The sequence below is a fragment of the Suncus etruscus genome, chromosome 4 (assembly GCF_024139225.1).
Source record: "Suncus etruscus isolate mSunEtr1 chromosome 4, mSunEtr1.pri.cur, whole genome shotgun sequence".
Taxonomy (NCBI): domain Eukaryota; kingdom Metazoa; phylum Chordata; class Mammalia; order Eulipotyphla; family Soricidae; genus Suncus; species Suncus etruscus.
In genome coordinates this window covers 16,346,985-16,362,568 of record NC_064851.1, presented here as the reverse complement: position 1 = coordinate 16,362,568, position 15,584 = coordinate 16,346,985, and the positions used below count along the sequence as shown (strand labels likewise).

Sequence of the window (15,584 nt, the reverse complement as noted above, 5' to 3'; positions counted from 1 at the left end):
AACTGCTTGATAAAATAAACAAGGATGCAGGGGTGGGGATGGGAAATGTACCCTTCCAGACTCTTCTCTCCTTCAGACAGCTCACAGGTGTGCATGGCCCCCCCCCCGTACCTGCTGAGAGTTTGAGTCAGCCTGTAGCAGCACTAAGTAGTACTGAGTACTTAGTACTGAACTAAAAAGGGCCTGGCACAGACCATGATTGTGGCACAGGTCAGGGTTCTCCTGTGCTGTGCTGAGAGCAGAGGTAGAAGAGCTTGGGTAGAATCGGGCTTGCTCTGCATGCGGGCAAGGTCTCAGGCTCTGGGCCAAGAGCCTGGTTTCTAGCTTCCAAGTGTAACCCCAGACTCACCTTCTGCCTTTTGGGCCAAATGACCGGAAAGAAAGAGAATATTGAACATACCTGCAGTTCCACCAGTGAGTACTGAAAAAAGAAAGAGACCGAGAATTAAAGCAAGGTCTTTAGGTGGGAGAAGCTTGTGAAACACAAAATGCCCGAAAGGTTTTATCTTGCACCAGAGCAGTAGGACAGCAGGGAGGTCAGAATCAGGAGGAAGCCCTGTGCACTGTCGGGTGAGCCCCACTTCAAAAAATTATCTTTCTTCTTGCTCCCCTCTATCTCCCACCACCAAATTATTTTGTATTCAGATAAGAGCCAGATATGGGAGGGGGAACCTAATATATCAGACTAAGGGCTAATATTCAAGATCTATGAAGTTCTCCAAAACTCAGCAACAAAGGGACTAAAAGGTTCATTAAAAATGGGGAGAGGGGGGCCCGGAGAGATAGCACAGCGGTGTTTGCCCTGCAAGCAGCTGATCCAGGACCAAAGGTGCTTGGTTCAAATCCCGGTGTCCCATTTGGTCCTCCGTGCCTGCCAGGAGCTATTTCTGAGCAGACAGCCAGGAGTAACCCCTGAGCACTGCTGGGTGTGGCCCAAAAAACAAAAAACAAAAAACAAAAACAAAAAAAAGGGGGAGAGGGGGGGCCTGAGAGGTGGCGCTAGAGGTAAGGTGTCTGCCTTGCAAGTGCTAGCCAAGGAAGGACCGCGGTTCGATCCCCCGGCGTCCCATATGGTCCCCCCAAGCCAGGGGCAATTTCTGAGTGCTTATCCAGGAGTAACCCCTGAGCATCAAATGGGTATGGCCCCCCCAAAAAAAAGAACCAAAAAAAAAAATGAGGAGAGGGGAGCTGAAGAGATAGATAGAGGTAAGGCATTTGCCTTGCATGCAGAAGGACGGTGGTTCGAATCCCAGCATCCCATATGGTCCCCCGAGCCTGCCAGGAGCAATTTCTGAGCGTAGAGCCAAGAGTAACCCCTGAGTGCTGCCAGGTGTGACCCAAAAACCAAGAAAAAAAATTAATAATTAAAAAATTAAATAAAATAAATGGGGAGAGGAGATGTAGTTAGTTACACAAAGAGGACATATGGATGGCCAGTGAGTATATAGAAAGTGTTCATCATCACTCATTATCAGGGAAATCAAAATCAAAATGACAGTGAGATATTATCTCACACCAGAGAGGTTAAGAAAACACTGAGGAGGGGCCGGGCGGTGGCGCTCGAGGTAAGGTGCCTGCCTTACCTGCGCTAGCCTAGGAGACGGACCGCGGTTCGATCCCCCGGCGTCCCATATGGTCCCCCAAGCCAGGAGCGACTTCTGAGCGCATAGCCAGGAGTAACCCCTGAGCGTCACCGGGTGTGGCCCAAAAACCAAAAAAAAAAAAAAAAAAAAAAAAAAAAAAAAAAAGAAAACACTGAGGAGCCAGAGAGTTAGCATAGTGGATAGAGATTTTTGCCTTGGATGTGGCTGAAGCAGATTCATCTGGCACCCAGATGGTCCCCAAAGCACCAATAAGAGTGATCTCTGAACAGGGAGCCAGGAGAAAATCCTGAGCATTTCCTGGAATGGTAAAACAAAACAAAATAAAACAGCAACAACAACAACAAAAAAAACACAGAACACGGGGCCGGGCGGTGGCACTAAAGGTAAGATGCCTGCCTTGCCTGCGCTAGCCTTGGACGGACCGCGGTTCGATCCCCCGGTGTCCCATATGGTCCCCCAAGCCAGGAGCAACTTCTGAGCACATAGCCAGGAGTAACCCCTGAGCGTTACCGGGTGTGGCCCAAAAATCAAAAAAACAAACAAACAAACAAACAAAAAAAACACAGAACACAACACTGTGGAAAGAATTATCTTTAAAGTTGCTCTTGGGGCCATACACAGTGGTAGGGCATTTGCCTTGCACGCCGCTGACCCGGGTTTGATTCCCAGTATCCCATATGGTTCCCTAAGCCTGCCAGGAGTAATTTCTGAGCACAGAGCCAGGAATAACCCCTGAGCGCTGCCAGGTGTGGCCCAAACATAAAAAAAAAATAAACCAAAGTTGCTCTTTTCTCTTACTACACCATTGGCTTGCTCAAGCAGCCTGGGAAGAATGCAGAGGCAAGGAGAAAAATTTCCTCTCCATGGTTACAAACACATGAGCTGTGACAGAGAATGAAAGAGAAAGCAAGTGTGATGGGGACATAAGAATTTCAGAAGCATGAAGAAATGACACACACCCTAAACTGAGATTAAACACATTCCACAGCTTATGATTCAAGAAATCAAGTTGATCAAAGAAAAGTTAACTAGGGCTGGAGATAAAGGCACTTGCCTTGAAGGTGGCCCACTTGGGTTCGATCCCTGGCATCACATATGATTCCCTGAGCACCACCAGGAATAATTCCTGGGTGCAAAGCCAGGTATAATCATTGAGTAACCCTGGGTATGTCCCAACATCCTCACTTTCCCCAAAATGTCTTAAGAATGTCCAAAGCCTTGTTAGAACACCTAGAAAGCATCATCTCTGGAATGTTGCTAAACTGCTCTTGCCAGGCACCAAACCAATGATGGACGAGGACTCATGGCCTTTTCGGCACAGGAGGGCCGGGTGGAGCTCGGGCTGGGGCCCAGGCTGAGACTTTAATTCTCCAAGAATTCTAGCTTGATCTCTACACGCCCTACCCAGGGCAGAGGGTCTCCTTTTCCTTACCCAGTCCAGAAAGTCTCATCTTTCCTTTCAACCCAACCTTCTTTTTGTTTTGTTTTGTTTTGGGGCCACACCAGGTGACGCTCAGGCTATGCAGTCAGAAATCACTTCTGACTCGGGGAACAATATGGGACACCGGGGGATCGAACCGTGGACCTTCCTAGGTCAGCACGTGCAAGGCAAACGCCCTACCGCTGCACCACCGCACAACTCAACCTCCTCTTTTCTTACTCCCCTTTCCCACTGCTGTTCTCACCTTCTCATTCACTGGAGCAAATTGTCTGGTAGGGTTACGATGCGGAAGAGCACTGCAAGGAAAAGAAGCATCTTTAACCAAGTGGGGGTTTGCTTTGACTCCTGGCTCTGTACTCAGGAATTTTCCTGGTAATGCGTGGGTAACCACATGCGATGCCGGGGAACAAACCTGGGTTGGTCACTGTGAGGCAACCCTACCTGTTGTTCTATCACTCTTTTTTATTTTCTTTTAGCTTTTAGGTCATATCCAGCAGTGCTCAAGGGTTGACCCTGGCTCCGAGCTCAGGAATGACTTTTGGTGGTGCTTGGGGGAACCACATGGGATGCTGGGAACAACTGAGCCTAGGTGAGCTGCATGCAAGGTGCTATACTATCTTCTTACTTACCCTTTTGTGATTATCTCCCTAGCCCCTTCATCCACATTCACATTCTCTCTCTCTCTCTCTCTCTCTCTCTCTCTCTCTCTCTCTCTCTCTCTCTCTCTCTCTCTCTCTCTCTCACTCCTCCTCTCTCCTCTCTCTCTCTCTCCCTCTCTCTCATCTCCTCTCTCTCTCTCTCTCTCTCTCTCTCTCTCTCTCTCCCCCCTCCCTCCCTCTCTCATTTTGTTTTTTTTTTGGGGGTCCACACCCAGTGACATTCGCTATGTACTCAGAAATTGCTCCTGGCTCAGGGCACCATATGGGACGCAGGGGATGGAAACAAGGTCCATACTGGATCTGCCACGTGCAAGGCAAACGCCTTAATGCTGTGCTATTACTCTGGCTATTACTCTGGCCACTCCATTCATAATTCTATGACTTCACATATTCTTCAAATTCAGCAAAACCCCATCAGTTTTTACTAGTTAAAAACAACATTAATAACAACAATAACAACAACAACAAAAAAAAACATTAACAGAAGCTGGAAGATAGCACAGTGGGTAGAGCATCTGCCTAGTATTTGGCCAACTCAGATTCCATCCCTGAGCCTATTAGGAGTAATATTCTGAGAGCAGAGCCAAGAGTAAACCCCTGAGCACCTCCAGTGTGGGCCCCACAAAAACCAAAACAAACAAACAAAATCCACTAATAACAACAGGAACTGGGGCCAGAGAGATAGCATGGAGGTAAGGCATTTGCCTTACATGCAGAAGGTTGGTGGATCAAATCCCAGCATCCCATATGGTCCCCTGACATCTGCCAGGAGCGATTTCTGAGTAGAGCCAGGAGCCTGACGCTGCCGGTGTGACCCAAAAACCAATAAATAAATAAAAACAGGACTATGCTGCAATCTTTTTTTTTTTTTGTTTGCTTTTTGGGGCCACACCCAGTGACACTCAGGAGTTACTCCTGGCATTGCGCTCAGAGGTCGCTCCTGGCTGGGGGACCATATGGAATGCCAGGGGATCGAACCGCGGTCCGTCCTAGGCTAGCGCTGGCAAGGCAGGCACCTTACCCTCTAGAGCCACCCTCGCCGGCCCCGACTATGCTGTATCTTAAAACACTGGAGCACATGTTTCATGTGTTCATGTGTGGCAGCCCTGGGTTTGACTCTTGGCATCACATGATACCCCTCACACACACCCTAGCTCCCTAGGATTAAATCTGAGCACCAACCAATATGTCACATCCTACCTTGCCAAAAAATAATGTGTTTATTTTTTGTTTGTTTACTTTTGGGCCACACCTGACAGCCCTCAGTTAGAAATCAATCCTGGCAGGCTCAGGAGACCATATGATGCCGGGGACCGAACTCAGGTCAGCTAGGTCAGCCACATGCAAGGCAAACTGTGATGTCTACAGTTTGATATCACTCCTACCTTGAAAATAATTTTTTTAAAGACCAAAAACCTAATGGGAATGGAGAGTTTAAAGCCTCTATAGGATTTGTCTTCATGGCTTCTGATGTTGAATCCTGTAAAAAAACTATTTCTTTAAGGAACAATGTCAGACAATGGCCTGGCAGCCAACTGAAAGACCTGATAGTTTTGTGTGTGTGTGTGTGTGTGTGTGGTGTGTGTGTGTGTTGTGTGCTACATCCTGCAGCTCTCAGAGTTACTTTTAGCTCTGCACTAAGAATTATATCCTGGCAGGCTTGGGGGACCACATGGGATGTTAGGGATCGAACCCAGTCAGTTTGCAGGTGCAAGGCAAATGCCCTACCCACTGGCTATTTCTCAGGCCCAAGGCATGGACGTTTTCTGTTTCAAGCAGCTGGTGTGGCTGGAAAGATAGTATATAGTATCTGTTGTACACATACCTGGTCCAAGCTTAATTCCTTCCCCACCACTCATGTCCCTTGAACACTGCCAGGAGTGATTCAGAGCCAGGAGTGAGCTAGATATGACCCCTCAACAAATATTGAAATTCAGGGGCTGGTGTGAGGGCGCTAGAGGTAAGGTGTCTGCCTTGCCAGCACTAGCCTAGGACGGACTGCGGTTCGATCCCCCGGCGTCCCATATGATCCTCCAAGCCAGGAGTGACTTCTGAGCGCAGAGCCAGGAGTAACCCCTAGCGTTACCTGGAGTGGCTCAAAAACCAAAAAAAAAAAAAAAAAGTTCTAAAAAAATATTGAAAATTCAACAAAATTAACTGATGACAGACTAAATTAGCAATCCACTGACATTGGCAAATTCTAGTTGGAAAAATGAAGTGCTTTTTTTTTTTATTATTGTTTTGGGACCACACCCAGTGGTGTTTTAGGTATTGCCCTTGGCTCTGAGACTTAGAATCAATCCTGACAGGCTCAGGGGAATCATATGGATGCTGAAATCGAACTCTGGTCAACCAACCAGGCTGGTGGGGCATGCATGCATCAACAACTGCATCCTCTATGCCTTTATAACCTTCCTTTCCTCCCTCTCCACAGCCTGTCCCCCAATACTAAGCCTCCCCCCCCCGACCCCCCATTTCTGCTACCTGCAGCCATTCCCTCCTCGAGTGTTTTTCACCTTGCTGTCCTCGGCTGTAGATAGGCTTGTCAGTTTGTATGAAAATTCCATTCCCCTGCCTTGGATCAGAACCTTCTTCTTCTCCTCAAAGTGGATGTTCTCTCCTCTGGCTGACATGCGGACTGTAGCCACTTCCTCCATGCCACCCGCAGGTGGGGGGACCTGGGAGAGAGAGAGAAAGAAAAAAGGTCTGGGGACACAGTAGGAAAATTGGGGACATGGACTCAACTGGTTTCCTCCACTCCAATGGGGAAATGGGGAAGAGATCAAGTGGGAGGAGGCAGGGATGAGGGACTCCTATAGCTTGTCAGGAAGACCCTAGAGTAGTGAGAACCCAATCATCATGGGACAGGAAGCCTGGGAAAAGGTCACAGGCATGAGCTAAGGTGCAGGAGATGAAGGTTGGTGTGGGAGCTGCCTTTCAAAGTGGCAGGTGCCTTTCAAGCAACAGGCTGTAGACAGATTCCAAAGTGCTTAGAGGGGAGGAAGGAGAAATGAAGACTTGAGTGGCACTGAGTCTAAGTTTACCGAAAAGGAATGCAATATAAATGCCTCTTCTTGGATCCCGAGTGCGTCAACAACTTCTGGACCTTGTCCTTGGTCTCCAGGGTAATCGTGAACTTGACATCATCATATCCAGGGCTCAGCTCCAAACAGACCCTCTGAGTAGAGGGGAAGTTGAGCTGGGCTGTAACGTGACCAGGTAGGTTCTGGGATGGAAGGGAGAGGATTGCAAGATTCTAGTCAAATGACAAACTCACATTTTGCATCCTGCAGGGGGATTTCCCCAGACTGAACCCCACCTTTGGAAACTTGACTTTTCCCAGGGAAAAGCCACACCTAACAATGAATGGCACTGCCTTAATCCCCGCCCTATAAATAAGGGTCATCCTTGAGAACTAGGGGACCCAGGAAGACACAGAGAACAAGTCTGCTCTCGTTTATAAACTTTTCTGGGGGGGAACCACACCCACATCGAGCTTCTCCCAGTCTGCTGTTTGGAGTTGCTTCTGGGTGCTGAAAAACTGGAGTTTGAACCTGGGCCTCATGCATGCAAAGTTATGTGCTCCAGCTAGTTGAGCTGTCTGGTCTTAACTCTTTTTGAAATATAAATTTTGGGAGGTGTAGGGTGGCCTACACCTGACAGTACTCAGAGCTTACTCTTGGCTCTAAGCTCAGAGATCACTCCTGGTGGGCCCAGGGGACCATCTGGGGTACCCCAAAATTGAACCCAGGTTTCCCAGACCCTACCTGCTGTACTATAATATAGTGTATATATCTAGTGTATGTGCAATACACTAGATATAATATAGCTCCATCACCCCATATTTTATCATTTTTACAGGAGGGTTGTTGGTTCACACCCAGTGGTGCTCAGGGGTTACTCCTGGCTCAGGAATCTTCCTAGCAGGCTCTGGGGTCTATATGGAATTCCCAGGATAGAACCCAGGTCAGCTGTGTGCAATGCGAAAGCTCTTCCTACAGTACTATCATTCTGTCCCATGCCCCATATTTCATCATTTTTAAAGCTTCTTCTTGGTGTCTCAGCTTCCCTTTCTAGATAACAGAAACATGAGTGCCAAAGAAGGAGAATCAAATCAGCTAAATGTCCTGGCTCTATATTTAGGTCTGAGAAGGAGAGCCCCAAGAAACCACCTGTGCCCTAAGGCAGAGTTGACGGCACTTACGGGAATTTTTCAGTGATGACTGGGGAGAAGGCTAGAATCCCCAAAAGGAGCTGGGCCCACATCTCCGAGGCTGGGAAGGTTTGTTCAGTCCCAGCAAGTAGGAACCAGCATCTGTGCCTGCTTCTTTATCAACCCTGGCATGTGAGGTTCCAGCCAATGGCAATTGAGGCCATGGTAGGGCTTTGATTTCTCCCTGGAACCTTCAGGTTGGCTGACTCAGCCCGTCTTAAACCTGCTTCTTGCTTCAGTGGAAATCCCCGAATCCCTGGCTCAATATTCCAGACATCAGGTTCTCACCTAGATTTCATACTACTTTTTCCATCTCCCCCACCCCTATTTTTAGGGAACACAATCATGGGTATATGTAGTTTTAGCTGAAAACTAACATGGCTTTGTTGATCTAGGAATGAACAAAATAAAAACCACTAAATAATGTCAGGAGTTTAGTAAACTCAATCAAGTTACCAGATGACACAATCTTGCTTTTGGGTTCTATCTTCAGGACAGAAAATTACTCACCCCAAAAAATGAATGCTTACCGCTATTTATTGCAGCACTCAATACAATAGCTAAGAGTGGGAACCGGCCTGGAGAGATAGCACAGTGGTGTTTGCCTTGCAAGCAGCCGATCCAGGACCAAAGGTGGTTGGTTCGAATCCCGGTGTCCCATATGGTCCCCCGTGCCTGCCAGGAGTAACCCCTGAGCAATGCCGGGTGTGGCCCAAAAACCAAAAAAAAAAAAAAGAGTGGGAACCAACCTAGATGTCCAACAACAGATGATTAGATCATGAAGATATAGTGTTTATATTTATATATACACACAATGGAATACTATATAGCTGTAAAGAATGCAACCATGCAATTCACTGCAACGTGGATGGAACTGGAAGATATTATGTTAAATGAAGTAAGCCAGAAGAAGGATAATATAGAACGATATTACTTATATGTGGTATTTAGAAGAACTGCATGAAGAAATGCAATGGTTTAAGTGGGGGGGGGTGTCGAGAACACTCTAGGACCCAAGTATAGTGAGGAAAAGAAAAGAAATTGGTGGAGGAGGAGAAACACAAATATGAAAGGAGTGGGATGGGCTAAGGGGTCTCAGGTGCTTTGGTGTTGTTAAGAAAGGACACAACTGGGCCCGGAGAGATAGCACAGCGGCATTTGCCTTGCAAGCAGCTGATTCAGGACCAAAGGTGGTTGGTTCGAATCCCGGTGTCCCATATGGTCCCCCGTGCCTGCCAGGACCTATTTCTGAGCAGACAGCCAGGAGTAACCTCTGAGCACCGCCGGGTGTGGCCCAAAAACCAAAAACCAAAAAAAAAAAAAAAGAAAGGCAGAACTAAATATCCAAGCCAGAGTCAACAATAATGAAATTATGAGACCCACACTTTAACAACCAAAATTTAAAATGGGCCTGTTATGCTGGCAGGTTAGGGGGCAGGTGGAGAGGGTATGAGATGAATTCTGAGAATATTGGTGGAGGGTCACTAATGGTGGAATTGGTCCTGAAAAATTGTCTGTCTAAAACCCAATTATGAATAACACTATAAATCACAATGGTTTAAGTAAAAAAAACTAAAAAATAAAAGCAGTTGAATCAATGAAAATAATTAATGTCAGAAGTACATGGAAGGTGGAAGAGAGAGTGCAAATATCTAAGCACATTATTTTGTTTGTGGCGAGGGATAGGGTTTGCCCTGGACACTGCATGGACCTCCCAGTACAGAGCTGGATGTAAACTGAAACAGGATGAGGCGGGAAAACTTCAGAGAAACAGAAACAGAGACACACCTAGAGAGGATGGTTGATTTTAAGAGACATGCTGTTGAGATTTCACCATATGTTTCAAATCCTGTATGTATTTCAATAGACAAGTTGATTTATAGACATGTTTTCGACCCCAGAAATTCCTATTTTGGCACTGTCTCTTCATGGGAAGAATGCATGCATGCATGCCAGAAAACATAGCTTGGTCCTGAGTTTCTTCACAAGGCTCTTAATTTTTATGATTATTTCTATGACGTAGAGGTCACATTAGCTGAGCAGGAAGAGAGCTAGGGATTCTTCTGTGCAGGTGTGATGTGCTTTAGTCAGGTGGAACTCAGCATCGATCTGGGAGATCACTTGGTGATCTCTTGGTGGTGATTCAGAGCTCAGGTGGGACCAGGGATCAAACTCCTGGTTCTCCTGAGCCTGTGCTCCACCAGACAGCTGGGGATACCTCCTTTGGCCTACCGTGCTCTGTGTAATGAATGGACAGATATGAAATAAACCCCGATATTTTGTTTGTTGAATTTTGGACCACATCTGGTGGTCGCTCAGGGTTTACTTCCTCAACTCAGGGATGCCACAGATTTGAAATCCAGGGTAGCTACCTTAAGGCAAGCTACCCTTAATCTGCTGTTCTAAACCTCACCGACCCAAGGACACCCAGGAGAGTAGACTTTATGCCTTGCACGTGGCTGATCCAGGTTTGATTTCCAGAACCTCATATGATCTTGTCAGGAGTGATTCCTGAGCTCAGAACCAGAAATAAGCCCTGAGACCCATCAGGATGACATCCCCCAAAAAATAAATAAAAGAAGCACACCCAGAGTGAAAGTGGGGTTAGATTATTTTCAGGAACAGGGAAACCCAGATCAACCATGATTGAAACAGGAAAAACATTTTTGGAACCATGGTTTGCATCAGATGAGCAGAAGTAAAGAACCAGACACTTGAGCAGAGGCAAGAAACTGGCCATGGAGCCAGGAATAACCCTAGAGACACCGCTGGTGTGACCCCCCAAAACCAAATCATGACTGATGATGATAAAAAAATAATTAAGAAAATAAATTTGGGGGCCAGAGCGGTGGTGCTGCAGGGTGGCATAAGGCATCTGCCTTGCACGCCCTAGCCTAGAATGGACCACAGTTTGATCCCCGGCGTCCTAAGTGTGGTGCCCCCAAGCCAGGAGCGATTTCTGAGGCACATGACCAGGAATAACCCCTGAGCGTTCACTGGGTGAGGCCCAAAAACCAAAAAAAGAAAAAAAAAGAAGAAAAGAATTTAGGGTGCCCGAAGCGTTAGTGCAGTGGTAGGTGTTTGCCTTGCGTGCGGCTGATCCACGGATGGACCCTTGGTTTGAATTCCAACATCCCCTATGGTTCCCCCTAAGCCGCAGGAGCAATTTCTGAGTGCAACAGCCAGGAGTAACCCCTGAGTCAGTGTCACTGGGTGTGGCCCAAAAAGCAAAAAAATAAAATAAAATAAAATAAAATAAAATAAATTTAAAACAAGAGAAAGAAAAAGTAAATAAAAAATAGTAAAGAGAGAGAGAGAGAGAGAGAGAGAGAATATCTAAGCACTGCAGAATCAGATCTAATGGTTTCCTGTGTATGTTTTCAATTCCCAGAGTGCAAAGAAGGAAAAAAGAACACAGAGACACTGTGTAAAGACAAAAGGCAGGGAGAATTCTCCAAAACCATTGAAAGCCACCAAAACCACAGATCTGAGAACCAGAGAGGGGTCGGTAGGAGTGGAACTGCATTGCGAGAGCCAGAACACATCTGTGAGCACTGCGGACAGGAAGCAGGCAGTCCCGTGAAGCAAACTATCTGACCAGTTGTGCACCTAGATCAGAATGAACGGTGGCCAAGAAAGTCATGGGGCGCACATGACAGACACATGACTGTTGACTGACCTTTATGCATGGCCAGGAATGTGTGAGCACCATACCCTAGCATTATGTGTGACCTCCTCTAGCCCATCTCAAAAACCACAATATAGGGGAGTGAGGAGAGAAAAGAATATATTTTTTAATTTTTCACCTGTTTAAATTGCTGCAGGAGGCCAGAGCGATAGAATAGCAGTAGGGCTTTTGCTTTGCATGCGGCCAACTTGAGACGGAACCGGGTTCAATCCTCAGCATCCCACATGGGCCCCTGAGCCTGCCAGGAGTGATTTCTGAGCACAGAGCCAGGAGTAGCCCTGAGCACTGCCAGGTATGGCCCCAAAACCAAAATATATAAATAAAAATATAAAAAGTCAATTGCTGCAGGAACAGAAAGATAGCTGAAAGGAATATCTGTTTTGATGACCAGATGTCATCTTCGGCTTCAGATGGTCCCTGAGTCCTGCCAGGAGCACTTTCTGAGCAACAGAGCCAGCAATGACCCCTTCACACAGTGGATGGGCCCAACTAACCAATTTAAGACTAAGTGCTGAACATCAGAGATAAAGGGGAAGTCTTCAAGCCATGAGGGGGGAAAATATACACTTACTACAGGGAACCAGCAAAGAAAAATTATAGGAAGCTTTTCACAAGAAATTATTTTAACCCGGGGCCAGAGAGATAGCACAGCTGCAACCAGCCAATCCAGGACCTAAGGTGTTTGGTTCGAATCCCAGCATCCCATATGGTCCCCTGAGCCTGCCAGGAGCTATATCTGAGCAGATAGCCAAGAGTAACCCCTGAGCACAGCCGGGTATAGGCCCAAAAACCAAAAATAAAATAAAATAAAATAGATTATTTTAACCCAAAGACAATGAAATGACATCTTTTTTTGTTTTGTTTTATTTTGGTTTTGGGTCACATCCGTAGTGCTCAGGGGTTACTCCTGGGCTCCATGCTCAAAAATCGATCCTGGCAGACTCGGTGGGACCATATGGGATGCTGGGATTCGAACCACAGTTTGTCCTGGATTGCTGCATGCAAGGCAAATGCCCTACCGCTGTGCTGTATCTTTGGTCCTGAAATAACTCTTTATTTTGGTTTTTATTTTGTTTGATTTTTTTTTGGGGGGTGGGGCACAGGCAGTGATGCTCAGGGGGTTATTTCTAGTCTGGGCTCAGGAATCATTCCTAGTGGGCTCCAGAGGACTTTATGGATGCTGGGGATTGAACCTAGGTGTATTTCTCAGTGTATTATTTCTCTGGCCCAATTTTATTGATTTTCTTTTATTTTGGGGCCATACCTGACAGTGTCCAGGGTTTACTTTTAGCTCTATGTTAAGAATTCACTCCTGCTGATTCTTGGAGAATCATACAAAATGCTGGGAATTGAACCTGGTTGACCATATGCAAGACAGATGCTCTGGGGCCAGCGAGATAGCATGAAGGTAGGGCGTTTGCCTTCCATATGGTCCCTGTGCCTGCCAGGGGCGATTTCTGAGCATAGAGCCAGGAGTAACCCCTGAGCGCTGCTGGGTGTGACCCAAAAGCCAAAAGCCAAAAGCCAAAAGCCAAAAAAAAAAAAAAGACAGATGCCTATTGTATTCCACAGCCCCTTAAATCTATTTTTTTTTTTTTTTTTTGCTTTTGGGTCATACTGAGCAATGCTCAGGAGTTACTCTTGGCTCTGCACTCAGGAATTACTCCTGTTGGTGCTTAGAGGACCATATGGAATGCCAAGGAATGAACCTGGGTTGACCACGGATAAGGCAAGTTCCTTACTCCAGATACTATCATTCCAGGCCCTTTAAATCCATTTTTAATCACTCTGGAAAGTAAATAACTGCCTAAAGCAAAAATCCAGAGCTTCCAGGAATAAGGCATTGTTTTGCATCTCTAGAGAGAAAGAATGAGAAATGAAATATTGCAAAACCTGCTTTCCATAATTATTTTGGCATGGTTCCCTCTCTCCTATTTGGAACTTTCTGACTTTTTCTTCCCTCTTCAGTTTGCTTTTTACTTTTATTGGCTTTGTAGGCCAGATAGACTCTTGACTGTACTGGGAGCACATATGCAACGCTGGGATGAAACTGGGGTGGGCTATATGCAAGATAAAAACTTATCTCTTTTACAGTGTCTCTAGCCCCTTCCCCCCCCTCTCTCTTTCTCTCTCTGGTTTTTGGGCCACACCCAGAGACACTCAGGGGTTACTCCTGGCTATGCACTCAGAAATCGCTCCTGGCTTGGGGGACCATATGTGACACCAGGGCATTGAACTTCGATCTGTCCTAGGTTAGGCACAAGCAAAGGCAAATGCCCTACCGCTTTGTGCCACTGCTCCGCCCCACCTTCCTCTCTTGACTTTGTAACTTGTTTAGGATCCACCATCACAAATATCTACATCTCTCACTTTCCCAAAATTTTGGTAGACACTTGTAGCAATCTGGCCATCAACCTTATTGACTTTGGTTCTAATTCTAGTGGAATCAAATCTAGCCATTTGTTAGCTTTGAAATTCTGTGAAAGGTTTCCACATCCTGTGATTCATTTTTTTTTTTTTTTTGGTCACACCCGGCAGTGCTCAGAGGGTTACTCCTGGCTCTATGCTCAGAAACCACTCCTGGCAGGCTCGGGTACTACCATATGGGATGCTGAGACTCAAACCACTGTCCTTTCTGCATGCAAGGCAAAAGCTCTATCTCCAGGCTATCTCTCCGGCCCCAACATCCTGTGATTCTAAGAGAAGTGAGGACCAGGCAAGTGACTCAGGACTAGTATGCAAGTCTTGCACGGTATAAGAACAGGATTAGTACCAGAATATGGGCAAAAAAAGAAGGGGGTAAAGTTGAATGAGAGAGAGGAATGTTTTAGTCACATCCAGCAAAATTAAAGGCTGCCTGGCTCTAGTGCTCAGGGATCACTCCTACAACCATATGAGGTGTCATGGATTGAACCCAACAAGTATCTAAATCCCTGTGTTATCTCTTTAACCTAAGGGGGTAAAACCTTTTTTTTTTAAATGGGAAATAAAAATAAATTGATTTTTTTTTTTTTTTTTTGGTTTTTGGACCACACCCGGCGGTGCTCAGAAATAACTCCTGGCAGGCACGGGGGACCATATGGGACATTGGGATTTGAACCAACCACCTTAGGCCCTGGATCGACTACTTGCAAGGCAAACACCGCTGTGCTATCTCTCCAGCCCCTTGTTGAAACACTTCTTAAACATGGTTTTTGGGCGGCTGCCACACCTGGTGTTGCTCAAGATTTACTCCTGGCTCAGTGCTCAGGGATCACTCCTGGTAAGCTCAGCAGGAACCCTATGAGATGTTGGGGATTGAAGCCTGGTCAACCAAACGCAAAGCAAGCACTCTACCTGTGGTACTATTTCCCAGGCTCCTGAGAGAAGTTTTCTTCAGTTCAGAGTTTCATTGGACTGTAGTGGAACCTGAAAATTTCCATTTGTTTTTGGGTTTCATTTTTGGTGATGGTGGGTGGATGTTCTCTGTGGGGTTCACGAATTTGCGTGTCATCCTTGCACAGGGGGCCATGCTAATCTTCTCTGTATCATTCCTATTTTTAGTATATGTGCTGCCGAAGCGAGCACTCTGGGGTTACTCTTAAATCTGTGCTCAGGGATTACCCAAGGATGCTGAGGATCTAACTGGGAATTCCTATATGTAAAACTTATGAGCTTATGTTGCATATGTTCACACCACACCACACCACACCACACACACCACAATCTCTCTCTGGTCTCTCTCTCTGTCTCCTGTCTCTCTCTGTCTCTCTGTCTCTGTCTCTCTGTCTCTCTCTCTCATAGTTTGCCCTGAAAGCTGCCCGTTGTGACCCCCAAAACAAAAACAAAAGAAAAATACTGGGGCCGGAGAGATAGCACGGAGGTAAGGCATTTGCCTTTCATGCAGAAGGTCATTGGTTCCAATCCCGGCGTCCCATATGGTCTCCCGAGCCTGCCAGGAGCAATTTCTGAGCTTGAGCCAGGAATAAACCCCTGAGCA

General features: G+C 46.4%; 1 protein-coding gene and 1 non-coding gene across 2 annotated transcripts in view; both read right to left on the bottom strand.

The window, feature by feature from the left end:
• Positions 1–7,970, bottom strand: part of A2ML1 (alpha-2-macroglobulin like 1) — a 71,792-nt gene extending 63,822 nt beyond the window's left edge. The window contains 9 exon segments of the mRNA XM_049772514.1: positions 401–421; positions 3,290–3,318; positions 3,321–3,341; positions 6,221–6,283; positions 6,286–6,382; positions 6,571–6,577; positions 6,749–6,911; positions 6,914–6,930; positions 7,909–7,970. Of these exon segments, the coding sequence (XP_049628471.1) occupies positions 401–421; positions 3,290–3,318; positions 3,321–3,341; positions 6,221–6,283; positions 6,286–6,382; positions 6,571–6,577; positions 6,749–6,911; positions 6,914–6,930; positions 7,909–7,970 (480 nt within the window).
• Positions 7,971–15,063: 7,093 nt separating this feature from the next.
• LOC126007528 (U6 spliceosomal RNA) lies at positions 15,064–15,172 on the bottom strand. The gene has a single exon (XR_007495084.1). It is a non-coding gene; the product is annotated as a U6 spliceosomal RNA (small nuclear RNA).
• Positions 15,173–15,584: the final 412 nt, after the last annotated feature.